This window comes from Mytilinidion resinicola, assembly GCF_010093595.1.
Source record: "Mytilinidion resinicola strain CBS 304.34 unplaced genomic scaffold BDZ99scaffold_20, whole genome shotgun sequence".
Taxonomy (NCBI): domain Eukaryota; kingdom Fungi; phylum Ascomycota; class Dothideomycetes; order Mytilinidiales; family Mytilinidiaceae; genus Mytilinidion; species Mytilinidion resinicola.
In genome coordinates, this window is record NW_022985456.1 from 438196 (window position 1) to 453002 (window position 14807).

Consider the following 14807-nt stretch of genomic DNA (forward strand, 5'->3'; position numbering starts at 1 on the left):
GGAAGATGACAAACCACGATAGATTGGTGCTAGATTGGCGAACCACTGTTGGGCAAGGAAGCAATTCGATCGACGTCATCGTCCCAGGGAACGTTTGGAGTCCATGAAGACACGATATTGAAGTATTGGAAACTCACAACTGAGAAAGCTTTTCGGCAAAGTCTTACTGCAGATTTTCTACTTCCCATTTTTAACAGTGACTCTTTCCATGCATCAAAGACGCAACCGGCCGCCAAGGACTCTGAAGCATAAACCTACCCTGGTACTCAATCTCACGTGCAGGCGCACTAACATCTAAAAACAATACCCACTAATACTCGCACTACACACGTAGTCATCACAGACTACACATGTCCTACCACTCTAATCCTCGAGCCATGCGTTAAGCGTTCCGCGTCCTCTCGCACGCGCGATGACGATCCGGGAAGCACGGCGTCGAAATTAGCTTACCACGACATCGCGCCGCAAATAGCGGAAAGGGGAGGAACTGCCTAATTCCTAGCCTCTAGTGTTTCCAAGGCTCCAGCAAATGGTTCCGAACATTGTGCCACATTGCCGTGGCTGCCTATCACTGTGCCGCATGCTTCAAGAGAAAGAATGTCGTTGAAACGCTCACGCGATGATGTCGTCGTTCGCGGCGTCGGAACCCCAGCCGAGTAGAAGGGCCGACGGGATTCTATCCCTTAACCCGTTGAAATGGGTCCTACGTTATCGATAAGGCTGCGGCCAATAAGAGGCTCTAATTCCTTCCTCCGTGATGAGAATTACAATAACCTGAGGCTATTCGAATTGCTTGTAGATAGCTATACAGGCCTATTCTATGGAGTTGAGCTTTGCTAGATGTTCACTCCAACACTGTAAACCTGTACAGAATGCAATCATATAAACTGTACAACCATAATTCGTCCGAGGCGTCCTTATACGACGCTTCCAGCCATGACTATCGCCTCTTTCCTTTCTTGTAGTGTTAATAGATAGATTCGCAAGTGGCTTCCGAGCCCCATAGTGTGGTGTTGTAGTAGTACGCCTTGCCTCCTTGCAGGCAGCACAGAAGTGTTGTTTTTTAAACACCTTAGCTAGCTTATGCTCCTTAACCGGCTGCTATACTATGTCTATTATTCCTTTTACTCCTTCTACTGTATATTGCTTGCGAACACAAATAGAGTTATAGAGGAGGGCATCGCGTAGGTTGCGGCGGAATTGGGCATGCGAATGTTGGCGTAGAGTTCGCTCACCCACTATCCTGTAGGTGGACAGCTGGTAACAATTGCCAACTACTATATCTAATAGGAAAGAGAATAGAGGCTTCCACGTTTTCCTATAAGTCCTCTCGGTGTTGTAGTAGGACCTTAATTGGTCGGCCACGTCGACGCCGCACATGAAGAGATTGTACTCCTCTATGAAGTCTGGTATATCTAATTCCTTCCTAGCCTTATCGCCGAACACCTTCGCTGTTTGCCTGTAGCCTGTGGATATTGTAGAGGGTTGTTTTCGTAGCTTTGCGATGTAGTTTTGACCTGGCGATGTATGACGTCAGCGGCTCTGCGGTATAGTGTTGAGGACGATGTACGTACTATTATGAATTGTAGACAGGAATAGAACCACCGTGGCGTCCTTCCAGGCAAACTCTATTACCTTATGACTCCTAGATAACTCTCCGTATAGCTGGCCCCACGGAATTTGCTTATTGTGGCTTAATTTAAGGTCTGTAAGTGATGCTGAGAAGCGCTTAGCCGGCACCGTTCTTTTGGCCTTGGTCCTCCTTTTTGAGGCCTTATTAGAGGCCTTTTGATCGGCTGTGAGGACCTCCACGTCGTGTTCCTCCTCTCCAAGCTCCTCTTGTTTTGTGCGTGTAGTTCTGACCGTGCCGGCAGCTCTAATTCCAAGAGATCTTAGCCGTTTAAAGAGCTTCACACTGCTAAAGAGATTGTCCAGCCAAACTACGTGCTTGTCCGGCGGATATAGGCGCTCCTGCGTGCCTGGGCGACATTAAGTAAGCAGATTAAGGACAACGGCTTGCGTCTTTGTAAAGCCTTTATCTAGAAAGGATGTATCCAGGTCTACAGGCCCCTTCTTGTCGCCTTTGGCATGCCATAGCCAGTTGAGAACGTAGCCCTGATTCGCCAAGACCTATATCTTAAAGCCTTCTGGTGTAGGTTTTGATGGAATATTGACAATTTCCGGCGCTCTGCCTATGAACCTCTGTATGGTCTTATTAACAGCTAGGTGCGGGCCTGGGCGCTAGTACCGCCGGCAGCGTACTCGCAGATGCTCCGAGAGCTTATCTACGCGGTTAAATGTACTGTAAAAGCCGTCCTGAGGCACAGGAGAGCATCGAATATAGCGCTCAAGCTGCTCCTATCGCGTCTTCGATATATAGTCGCCCACCTTGTGAGCAGCTCCCTTTTCAAGCGGCCCCCAATAGTCCTCTATGGCCGGCTCCACGGTGATTCCCATATGAATTACGACTCTAAAGTAGGCGTACAGCTCCTGCCTACACGTAGGCAGCCATGGCCTTGCCTTGCCCTCAGGGGCGTCCTCCTCCAACGCCAGGTGCGCCTCTGCATATTGATTTGTCCACGCGGTCATCCGATCTAGCATCTCATCGTCGAAAAACAAGCCAAAAAGGGCCATAGGATCGCGTCTATCAGTGCCGAGGGGGACAGCAGCTTCGCCGGGGTGGTAATAGTCGTCTATTCGAAGGGGAGTGAATTGAGGCAGAGGCCAGGGCTCTGGCGGCGGCTTTTTGGACGTTTTGGTGCGTGGATCCTTCCATTTCACATAATCGATGTTATTTGATGTTCGCGGCATTCTGTTGCATTGATTTGGGCTCAGGGAACTAGCTAATTCGACTATTTACAGCTCTGTTGATGCCTCCTGCACACCTCAGCACGGTGTTGCTGCACGGGCCTGAAAACTGGCCCGAGCGTTGCACCCCGACGGGTTAAGGGATAAGCAGGGGCACGATGGTTCCACGCGGCCCGCAACGCATTGACTTACGAACGCGATGGCGGTGGCTTTAACGCTTAATCGTGTTCTGAGTAATGCACGTGAGGGGAGAGGGGATGGCGGTGTTAAGAGGACACGTACTGCAGATTTATGCGTGCGTGTTTCGTGCGGCGGCGGGGTGTGGCGAAGATGCATGCATGCGCAACCCCCAGCGATCGGATTTAGAACTTTGGAAACACTGGGGGTGGTTGGTGGTGGCGGAGGCATAGGGAACACGACAACGATAGTGGAGGAGGATACCGTGGACGAAAGATAGGCGTCAGTGATGGATGACAAGCTTAGCGACTATCCCCACATCCCATCGCTATAGATGAATGCCTATTTCGAAGAGTCTCGTGAAAGCTGAATAGACTACAGAGTCATGTGCCCCAACCAATACATATACAGTACCAATAACACGGACAAACTCTGCAGAAGCTACTGTACCCGCCTAGGTATTTCCATGCTCCCCAACCAATCCCACATGCCTCCCGCACATCACCGAAAATTCTCCTCGCACGAGACACCGACGCCCCGAAGCACACGCCGCGATCCCCTGTGCCTCGCGCGGCGATCGAGTGGTTCGAGAGCGTTCCACCTCCGTCATCCCTGCGCCTAGGAGTGCATGTCAAGGCTAAGTTAAGCCGGATCCAGGGACCGCGTCGGCCAGGCGCAGCGATCGACGGTGACGGACCCTGCTTTTGCGCACGCGGGCCCTGCGTGGCGTTTGACGGCACCGGGACCCTTGGGAGGGGAAGGTTTACGCCTGGGGGGTCCGGGTGCGAAAGGGTTTAAAGACGGTGCCCGGCTCCCTGCGTTCTTGAGGCTTCGAGACCGCTTGATTGTTGTTGTTGAGATTCCTTCACGCCGGACTATATTCTATATTTGGAGCGTATTGGGTTCTGGATCTTACTCCTTTTCCATGTCCTTGGTTTAGAGCCTGGTTCCTGTTTTGGATATCTGCTTGTCACGATTGCCTCTACATTTCGCCTCTTCGAACTCCAAAACCAACCTATCCCACTACTATCGATATCATTATTCTCCTGAGGTCACCCTTTACTCATCCCTCAATCACACCGTAATCACAACACAACCACAATGACTTCCCCACCACCCCCAAGATCCAAGTTCACGGAACTCCTCGATACCGCCTCCGCCTCTACATACAACTCCGCGCTCAATGTCAGCCTCGAAGATATCCTAGCCGAGACCCGTCGCCGCTCTTCTTCGAGCAGCGCTAGCGACATCAATAGCCCCACAAGTCTAACGGCTCCTACGGCGACAGAGGCCTCGAAGGGACGGTTACGGCGGATCAGCTTGATGAGCAAGCATCGATGAAGCATACACGTTTAAGCCTGAAACTCTGGGGGTCGAATACGCATATGACCAGGAGGCGACGCATTTAGAAAACGACATGATGGAAGGAGTAATGGAATGGAATGGAACGGGACGGATTGGATGACTTCACGACTTCTGGATACCCAGCGCATATGCAACCGCGCTTGATTACGCGTTTAATGGATAACGAGAGGACTTGGGTTGCCTGCAAGCGACCTCGGCGTCCTTGAGTTTGGGGTTTGGATTACGGGGTTTGAGCTTCTTCACTGTGGAAATTTAGGGATGGTGTATCTGTATGGTGTACCGGCCATGGGTGGCATGGGGTGGGGTGGGACAAAAGGAAGGGAGGCTCTAAAAGGACCATGGAAAAGCGATGACTGGATCGTAGAGACTATTACTCCTGAGGCATAATGGAGATTTTGACCTGTCGCTTGAACTTCTTTTCTCTCCGGTGAAATGTGTTGATGTCGTCAATTCAATTATTCTGGATCACATCACAGGTATAGCTCAGAAGAGCAAATGGCCGGGACAGACAAGGGAATATTGAATTGATGTTCTGCCAGCAAAAATCGCTTGAACGTATGATCATGGCGAGACGCGTGACGGGAATGTCACTGATTGAGGCCGCTGAATGCTGATTGGTGGAGCCTGGCCCGCCAAGGCTATCTCTAATGCTATCCATCTCTGCGACCGCCGGTATTCAACTTCTTCATTTCACTCTTCATCTCGAAACTATGTATAACGCCAAAAATCGCCTTGCAATACGACGCCCTTCACGAGACCGGACAGACCAGCTATGCTGTGCCGCACTTCTGCATAAATATGGGGGAGTCGCTCGTCCAATCAATCTATACTCCGCCACAATCGATCAAAGAACCCTCAAAAATTCGTTTAATGAGGCAGCTTCAGCGCCTCTATTTCTATAATGAGGATCGCTGTTATCAATATCGCGAGGTCGTCAGGGCTCCCCTTGGAGCTTGAAGTCGTTAATGCGAAAAAGTTCAAAGCCAGGCGGAACCCGCGGCTCGGGCAGGCCCCTTGGCTTTCCCCAGGGGAACAGTGTAGGAGGTACTGACTCGGGCGAATAAGATCAATGTCAATTGGGTATCTGTTAGCATTGTGGCACAGAAAATTCTATATATAATGGCTCTGTTTACATAGGTATGTTAATGTGCAGCTTTCATTACGGTGTTGCGGTCTGTGCGGCCTAGGCCTTCTGTTTGGGAGCGAGATTCATAAGTCGTGATTGCTTCTCCTCGTTCACTTTGAGGCCATCTTCAAGCCACTCTCCATCGGCGTGTGAACTATTTTCACCTACACGCCCATATCTAGCAACCAAAAAAAAAAGGAAAACGGTACACTACTTCCTACTTACTTAATCGGCACTCAAGTTTGCTAATAGCTGCAAGATGATTATCCCCGGACGTGTCGCACTCGCCCGTAAGGTTTTAACGAATCTGACCTCGGCCGAGCATCAAGCCCAGCCATGCGGCATCGATCTTACGCTTAAGTGCATTATGAAGTAGTCATCGCCCGGCACCATTGACTTTGATAACACGTACCGCAAAACCGCCCAGACCATTGAAATTCCCTTCGAACTACGCTTGAAGCCCACCAGCACCACAGCCGGAACGTCACTTTCACTCAATGGGAGCACCCAGACTCCCGATGCAACCATAGAATTCCCTCATGAACACGTGAATATCACCTGCGGCTCATACCTTGTCGAGTTCAACGAGCTTGTTGATATGCCGCTTGATCTCATGAGTCAAGTTCTAGTCCGTAGTTCACTGTTTCGATCAGGTGTGCTCATAAATGCTGGTGTCATGGATAGCGGATACAGAGGCGCCGTTGGTGCGATGCTGCAGGTGGTTAATCCTCACGGTTTGCGATTGCTTCGGGACGCGAAGCTTGCGCAAATCGTTTTCCATCAGATGAGAGAGCCGGTGCAGGGTTATAATGGCATGTACCAAGGCCGTACGTTTGTCTAAAGTATGAGTGTCGTATTTTGGTCTAATTCCCAGTGTCCCAGGGTTGTACATACATACCGCTGTATAGAGAGACAACAAGCATCCCGTCCAAGTTCCATCGCATATTGATAAGACCTAACGTAGATATACTACCTGTCTCCTAGCATCATAATCTTCTATTAGAACTCCCTCCAAGAAGTTACGAAATCCGGAATGAACCGCTACCTCCCTCCTACCTAGAGGAGGGCAGCTAGGGCGACCTCTTCTTATCTAGGCTATTTTAGTCCGATATATGTAGGGTAGCCTTAGTTAACTCAGCCTGTCCTTGGCTGGTCTAAGCCGGGCTCTTTAAGGTGTTATTTCCTCTCAAGGCCGGTGCACAGCCTTGGACGCTGTGGACCTGTGGCTGAGCAATCGACCGGTGAGCGTGGTGAGGAACTATTGGACAGCTGTTCTGCATACACGAATGAGGCTTGAAAGACTGCAGCTAGGTTGATACCCCGCTGCAATTTTTTTTCCATAAAACACGTCTACACGACCATTAGGCGTGCGGCTTTGTCTGATCCTCCCTCGCGTCTCCAAGAACTTCTACACAACCAATCTGGCATGTCGGCTCGAGGCGGGCTCTCGATGTTGTGGGGCAGTGTTGAACAGTTTTTGGGGCTTAAGAGATACGCAAGCCTGCTGTGCTCTCGGAACCAGTAAAGTTGCTTTGTGGACCTACTCTTCTGCTCACCGATGCCCTTTGCCGCGGACGCCGCAGACAAATATCAGTCACCAATTAGGAGTGCGCTGATGCTTCGATTATGCTGGAAGCATCTGCCGTGACTGGCCATCACGTATTGTTATCAACAATTCTTCAAATGTGGCTTACAGGAGCAATAAAGAGGAGAAGAGGGGGGATGCCAGCGCGAACTAGTGGTTGCGCGGATACGGGATGCATACACGTACATGAACTGATGCATGTCACTCCAGCTACAGAGGTCGAATGCAACGGGAACTTAGGCAACAACGATCCGGTGAGCCGCGTCGACAATCCTTTACCCCGCGCTGGGAACCAATAGTTGCCATTCCATATAACCGTGGAAACGTGGTGGATTGTTACAGGGTGTGCTTTATCTCGATGTCAACTCACCAGGCAGAAACGTGTCAAAGCGCTGAAAAGCGGGACACGGTGCTCCCTAGCTAGTAAGAGGCTGGCAAATGTACTGTACCGCAGTCCGCAGAAGGCAAACAGAGGACCTCAAATGACATGTGCTCTGAGTCGCGTGCCGATGACGAGTGGAAACGTAATCTCGATTCAGCTAAACGTGCAATGCGATGCACAAAGCTACGCCTTTCCTGCACCCGCTTTGCTACATGCGGCGTGCCCACCTTAACTGCTCAGCAAAATAGAAACATTGCGCCAATCGTACTTGGCCACATAGCACTAAATGGTACCATCACTGTGCCGCAGAGGATGGATATGCGGGCGATGAGAAGTAGATCATCTCTCGCTTCGTAACTCTCAAGTGCATTCTCTCAAGGAGCTAGGCCTCATTCAGCTTAGCGGCTCCTCCACCCCTCCCGTCTCACCGAAGCTTGGGGACTCCCACCTCAATGCCATTCGACTTCTTCAAATTTCTAGGCGAGATCTGAAACAGGATCTAGGACGAGCTTCTTTCACTTTCGAAAACTGTTGAGCCGAGCATCTTCGGTCATAACCTCACCGAGGCCTTGCCAGCTGCCACATCAGGCGATGTCGCGTCAAGCCGATCTTGTTCTTCAGCAAGTATTTATAGCGATCGGTGCGCTTTACCGTGAAGACCATGACTATGTGACTATGCAAAATTTGGAATTATTCCTCTGGGTGTTGTTCTGGAGTTGCATTTATTGCACTGGTCTAGGTGGGCAACGTTGCGTGTCAAAATTCAGTTATTGCAATTGAAGTAGATATCTAGTTCCGCTTTCATTGGAGGAATCAAATGCCGGACCGGGCTAATAACTTGCATTGCATCTGCGTAACTTTGAGCAAAATCAACACGGGACCTCTCGAAAGTGATGGGAGAACCATAGCAAACTGCACCACTTGCGACTTTTTTCACATGTTACCTCCTAACACATCGCTCCCTGGGCGATCTATTTGGGACGGCCTAGGTCGAGAGACGTTCGAGCGTCATGTGCATGCGTTATCACGCACTGGTACCGTTCCCGACCCAGTCGTTCTCAAAGAAGAAGATTGGCCAAAGAGCAGCCACTGGGACATACTTCCCTTTGCTGTGGAGAAACAGCTTGCTGATGACTTGGCCTTTATTGCGGCATGCGAATATGGAGTTGGTTATGTGACAGCCGCGACTGCTGCACCAGCAACCGGTGAAGCAGGTATGACTGTGCGCCTTGCTGCGAACGAAGGAGTCTGCGATAGCGTAGAGCGTGCGATGCAGGCAGTCTTTCGCATTCTAGAGAGGTGTGCTGGTAAAAGTAAGTGCGGCTATCTATATATAAAGTCATCTAATGACATAGGTTAGGCATATCTCGCGAGTGTTGCGCAGAGGCGATTTTCGACGCCGTTGTCAACCTCAACTTTAATAGGATTCAAGGACGATTAGCGTCTAGGTTCTTCCGACCGCCGCCTCACAAACGTGGCACTCCTCGGAAGCCGCTAGCAGACCGCGTGAGAGGACACATTGCTTCTTCCAAACCGATAAAAAGATTGTCCGAAACCTCTAAAGATTTTGCAACGCTGTTCACTCAGGCTAATGCGTTTCATGCTTCCTTCGTCCAGCTAGAGAGCTCAAAAGATGCGGACAAAACTGAGGCCACAAAGACCGTCATAAGGCAGGCCTTCCTGTTGACCGTAGATGGCGTATCTCTTCCTTCTCGATTAAAGAGAATAGGATATCCTGCTTCAATGGTCGATACAAGAGATGTCCGTGGGGTTAACAAAGTTGCAAACTACTGGCGTATATGTAATTCTCTTGCTCATTTTAGCCGCTTTTACCGGACTCTGTTTAGAAAGTTGCACCTTGAAAGACTCGAGGCTTACCAGCCTCTGTGCACGCCGCTTAAAAAGTTTGTACATGCTAAAGTCCAGATGGTCGTATTATACGAGACCTCTTTGCTCAGCACATGGCCTCGCGTGATAGGCGCCTCCAAGGAAGCATGTTTCCTGTGCAACTCATTCATTAAGAGCCACGGATCATTCTATATGTTAAAGGCGCACCGCCAGATCTTTCCTTAATGGACAGTGCCCGACCTTAGGGAATATAACCCTAAGACGCTAGATCGACTTCGGAGCGCGCTGATAGTAGTTGATAGGAGCGTTCAGTACAAGCTTAAAAAGAAACGCAGCTTCCGGCCTTTCCCTTTACAAAGCTCTATTAATTTGGACAAGCTGATGCTCCCAACACCTTCTGCAACTATAATCCACTCTTCGGCATCCAACACTGCGTATAAATCGTCACCAGCCGGACCACCCACAATATCCCGACTGCCGGCTCTAACACCGACGACGGAGCTGGGCAATAGCGACTTTGCCAACGCAAGGCTCACCAACACAAAATCCTCAGCTTCGCCATCATCCACGGCCTCCAGTCATACCAAGAGTCAGACCCAAAGGCAGACCAAGATCGGCTATACGACGGCGCCTCCGCTAGAGACCTCCACTGTGAAACTTCCTGCAGTGGAATATCCTGCACCTATAACAAGTCGTCTATGCGTAAAAGGCGGGACCAGCAACAGAGCTGCCCTCTCAGTAACTCAGGTTGCAGCACTACAACCTAGGATCAACAACTCATATGCCAGAAAGCTACTCTCCGAACATCAGCTGTAGAGAACCCAGCTGAAATCTCAGCTGTAGAGAACCGAGCTGAAGCCTCAGCTGTGCAGGGCTCATCTGAACTTACTAGCGCGCCACCCTGGGGGTGGCCCCCTTCCTTCCCCTAGTATATATACAACTAGCTAGACGTCTATAGAAATCAGAGTTCACATCAATTTCAACCTGAGTCAGTAACACCCAATGGTCCAAACCATGCCGACTTTAAATGGCTCAGTGTTTACGCCCATTTAGATGGCTTTCCTCTTCCGACCGAAGATAATAGCAACGCAACTACCGCCACTCACTTCTTAAGTGCTGATGTCCACCTTGAGGTTCAGGAGAGTTGTGGAGCAGCTGATTAGGGGGACAAATCTAAGATCATCAGGATTAGCGATCTCTGCCCAGGAGAAGAACTGTTATTTGTTATAAGTGATAATAACTCTGACAGGGCTGAACCGGAGATGACGTTTATAATTACGGACGGACACCATCGTAAACCGGTGAAACTCAGGTGTAGGTGGTCTAACCCCACATAGACTCTAAACTCCGAGCCAGGGTCTCCGTTCAATTAACTCAACGAGCATTTTCAGTTGATCCCGGGCCCGCGGTAGGGACGTGCCACCTGCACAGCGCTCTATAAGGACCGGGATCGACTCAATTGGGCCCTCCAGTTGATTGAACGGAGACCATGCTCCAAGCCGGTACCTTGGGTAAGGAGGCAAAACAACTTCGAGATACATGCCTGTTTTAACGCATTTCAGGTTCAGTCAAGTTTAGGTGACCTAAAAGGCATAGTATCAGACGGAAGTAGTCATTTAATTGGCTCAGAGATTGAAATTAAGAGTCCCCTTGGCATAGGACATGTATTTGGTTAGGAATATAGTAGTAGCCAAATGCGAGCCTCTCATAGACCACTTTACAACCCTGTTATATGCGACATACCAAGTGACAACGACGTCCATCCCAAACTCTGCTTCATCGAGACCAGAAAAATAAGGCCTCTCGCACAGTCAGCTCACGCTGTGGTAGAGAAGTACCTTCTTGTACCGTGGCAAACCACGTGCCTCAGCTAATAGTGCCTAACCGGATACACAAGGTGGGGTGCTGAGACTTTTGCTTACGGGTGGGGTAGGATCGTGTTGCGGCCACGTCGGGGGTGAAACCGCATTTGCTTGCGACTGTATAGGAAGGAGGATTAAATTTGAATAAAGATGCCACTTCGAGATGTGTTGGTCACTAGTGTCATTGCTGACTACTCCAGAGTCGGATCATCATATTCCGAGCGTCCGCACAGCCATAGGCCTAACCGCCACAGGCCTAACAGCCACAAACTTGGCTTACTAAATGACATAAGTAAATTACACCGTGGTGACTATGTAGGACTTGCGGGGTCATTTTGCACTAGCCGGGATTGGTAACTGCTTCAATCGGAAGTACCGACCAGGGTGGCGGCCTTGCATGAGTTTGCGTGCGGTAGCAGCCACAAGGCTGATGACAAATTCTCAGTATAGTAGTGAGGTTGTAAGGCTCGGATAAGGCCCTTTTATGAGCATCAGGAGTAATAAGAGCTCGATAATGGTGCTGTGGCGACGGAATTCAGTTACGCCATGAAAGAAGGCTCTCCGCAAATCAGGCGCGAAAGCGACGATGCGAACGTAACTTTTAGGTAACGTAGGTGATGGGGTTATTACGCACGAGGTAGTTATTACGTTGGTCTAAGCTTCATACGTATTCCGAATCTGTGCACCCGCCAAGCTTTTTTTTAATGTTCGGAAGCGGAATAACTACCTCGTGCGTAATAACCCCATCACCTACGTTAGGAGGTGTTCTGAGTGTTCAGGAGCGGCTACAGTACGCGACTTATATAGAACTATGGGAAATCTTGATGTGTGCACCGAGTCTCATATTTTCCGGCACGGTGGAGGGACGTTACTGGAGTGGATTGGAGGCCCGCTCTAGTCCACCAATCCCTTCACTGCACGCTTGTAGGAATATTTGAAAGTAAATAGCACAGACAACTTCCCTAAGAGCATGACCGTCCTAAAGACCCGTCTTGCGAGCATGTCTATCTTGAGAACATAACGGTCTCAAGACGGGTCTATCTTAGTAGCGTGACTGTCTGGAGAACGTCCTCGTCTTGAGATGCCACCATCTTAAGGCCATGCCTGTCTCAAGACCATGGCTGTCTTAAGAACCTGCCGTCTTAAGAACGTGACTGTCTGCAGAGTAGCCCCGTCTTGAGACTACTTCTGGGTCATGGCCTATCCGTGCTCAGAATAGAAGTGGCCCGAAAATGGGCCCCACTCTGGCTGGCTACTAGAATAAACTCTCGGCTAGGCGAACTCGCAAGGTTTACCAGGAACAACGTCGCTTCACAACCTGCTTACCAAGCTTATATTCGGCTCGATTTTTTTCTAGTCTCTCCCTTCGCTCATAACCTCTTCTTCTTATGCGTCTCCGCCAATCATCGAACTTGTCAACGTCGGACCGCGTGCAGCACCTGGCAACATTATGGCAGATGCTCCTGTAATAAAAAGAACACGAGCACGCGTGCCAAGAGTGCGGACTGGATGCATCACCTGCAAGTACGTTTCTTTGTGTCAAGCCTTGAGGAAACTGACAGGGACCCAAAGAAAACGACATCTCAAGTGCGACGAAGAGAAGCCATCTTGTCGACAATGCATCTCCGCTGGCTTCAAGTGTGATGGCTACAAGCCTCCCCAACCAGCCAAGCCTCGAGAGACCGTAGCGACGAGCACTTCGGTCGAGGTAGTAGCACCGCTGGCAGCCCAGAAGAGACTGTTGCCAAATCCTGGCTGCTACGAGCTCAAGCTGTACCAGCGCTACGTAGCTCCGAAGCTCTCCAGTTACTCTGACGCTGGTTTTTGGAACGTTCTTATTCCGCAAATGTCACAGACAGAACCTGCAATACAACACGTGGTGGTTGCGATATGTGCTGTGCACAGGGATATTGAGTCTATTCGCAGCTACTCTCAACTGAGCGTCCTCCGGCCTAACCCTCTGGCCATGAAAGAGGCCAGCCAGGCCATGCAAAGCCTCTCGCAGAGGATCAAATCGGATCCCTGTTCAAGCCTTGTTCCCCTAGTCGCTTGTCTGCTCTTTACGTGCCTAGAGCTTCTCTGTGGCAACTTCGAAACTGCAATCGTCCACGTGGCGAATGGCTTTAGGATCCTCAACAGTCCCGGTTCTACCGAGCTTGCGGGAAGGTCACATCAACAGATCGCAGACATGAACACGGTTGACAAGGAGGTCGCACCGGTATTCCAGCACCTGAGTGTGCTTTGCCTGCTGTTCGGGCAGACGCATGCATTCGATACTTACGGCCATGTTGCAACAACAGAGTTCGCTACGTTCACATCGTTGGAAAGCGCCCGACTTAATCTGTTCGAGCTGTTCAGCCAAGTCTTCCGCTTCATCAAAGTTGCCAGTGACAAGGCTGATAAGGGGAGCATTGACTTTGCAGATCTCATTGAAAAGGTTAAATTTGAGCGGCGGCTGCAGCACTGGTACAGCTGTATGGAGCAGTATGTTAAAAGTGCAGCCAAATTAGGCCGCCATGTCAACGAGAACGCGGTGTACATCTTGCGCCTGCACCACCGTACCATACTCGTTTGGCTCTCAGTGTGCCTCTCCGTAGACGGAGTTGACCTCAATCTTCACACATCCAACTTTGAAGAAATTGTCCGCCTCTGCGAGAGTCTCGCGCGAGACTCGCCATCAAAGCGCAATTCACCCGGTTCAACAACCACCTCGCCGCCTCAAACAGCAGGATATAACAAATTCTCATTTGGCATGGGTATGATACCATCGCTCTACTGGGTTGCAAGGGAGTGTCGCGATTCCACAATCCGTAAAAAGGCGTTGGACCTGCTCCTAAGAGCGCCACTCCACGAAAGTCTTTGGGATGTGCACGTTTTTTACAAGATTTTCGAGCGCGCCAAGGCCATAGAGAAATCTCGAAAGCACAGTCAGAAAATGCTCTCTCCGGAAGACTGCTGGCGAGGGGATCTCTCATTGGCGTCGGATCATAAAATTCTTCTTGAGCTACCTGTACACAACTTTAGACATGTCCAGACTTACCGGATCCACAACTGCCTCATTCCGAACAACTGGTCTTCCGATCAAAGATCAGGAGTCACGTTTCGTGCGAAGCCATGGGGACCACTCGGTGCATGGCACATATGGGATGATTCTGTCTATCTATGACAGTGGCACGCTCGTCACCATCTACAGCTGAGCTTGAGATGTGGAGCTGCCGGCTCGATGCCATTCGTGGGTGCCTCGGCTATGCCGTAATACGGTCATATACGTTAAAGGCTCTATCAAGAGTATCTTGAGTGGCGGTCATCCGGCTAGAGTCTCAGGCCTCGGATCGTATCAGTATAGTATACCTGTAGTCAGGTCGTCAGGTGGACGTGCTTTCATCGCAGGCCACTCAAGGTCTTGCTCATTCATCTCATGTTCCATTGGTACAAGACAATAAAGTCACCAGCAGCTTGGATGATAGCAATGAGGCGAAGTATCGTAAATGGAGGCCGTGAAGGCAGCGAGATGAGGCTGTCAAGCCATCTTTCGAGAATGTGAGAGTTCGAGGGAGACTGAAGCCACGAGGGACCGGGCCTCGAAAGTGAAAATGGCGAAGCGACTGTCCACAAATCATCTGTACCGGCAATTAAAATGCTGTGGAGGTAAGA

At 50.2% G+C, this 14807-nt stretch overlaps 4 protein-coding genes across 4 annotated transcripts; 3 read left to right on the forward strand and 1 right to left on the reverse strand.

Annotated features, from left to right (window-relative positions):
* Window positions 1-676: 676 nt before the first annotated feature.
* BDZ99DRAFT_467143 (uncharacterized protein) lies at window positions 677-1626 on the reverse strand (the record flags this gene model as incomplete). The annotated part of the gene is made up of 3 exons (XM_033720955.1): window positions 677-1101; window positions 1138-1517; window positions 1575-1626. Coding segments are annotated over 3 exons (720 nt in total), but the record flags the coding sequence as incomplete, so codon positions are not given.
* Window positions 1627-5673: 4047 nt separating this feature from the next.
* Window positions 5674-6317, forward strand: BDZ99DRAFT_511459 (deoxyuridine 5'-triphosphate nucleotidohydrolase; the record flags this gene model as incomplete). Its single annotated transcript, XM_033724546.1, has 3 exons — window positions 5674-5681; window positions 5736-5848; window positions 5945-6317. Exons 2-3 carry the CDS (start codon window positions 5736-5738, stop codon window positions 6315-6317), a joined length of 486 nt encoding a protein of 161 aa, XP_033571876.1. The 5' UTR covers window positions 5674-5681.
* Window positions 6318-8380: 2063 nt separating this feature from the next.
* Window positions 8381-9738, forward strand: BDZ99DRAFT_543847 (uncharacterized protein; the record flags this gene model as incomplete). The annotated part of the gene is made up of 2 exons (XM_033726800.1): window positions 8381-8756; window positions 8804-9738. 2 exons carry the CDS (start codon window positions 8381-8383, stop codon window positions 9514-9516), a joined length of 1089 nt encoding a protein of 362 aa, XP_033571877.1. The 3' UTR covers window positions 9517-9738.
* A 2865-nt stretch (window positions 9739-12603) lies between these two features.
* Window positions 12604-14319, forward strand: BDZ99DRAFT_397267 (uncharacterized protein; the record flags this gene model as incomplete). The annotated part of the gene is made up of 2 exons (XM_033716043.1): window positions 12604-12677; window positions 12726-14319. The coding sequence occupies 2 exons, from the start codon at window positions 12604-12606 to the stop codon at window positions 14317-14319; spliced, it is 1668 nt and encodes a 555-aa protein (XP_033571878.1).
* Window positions 14320-14807: the final 488 nt, after the last annotated feature.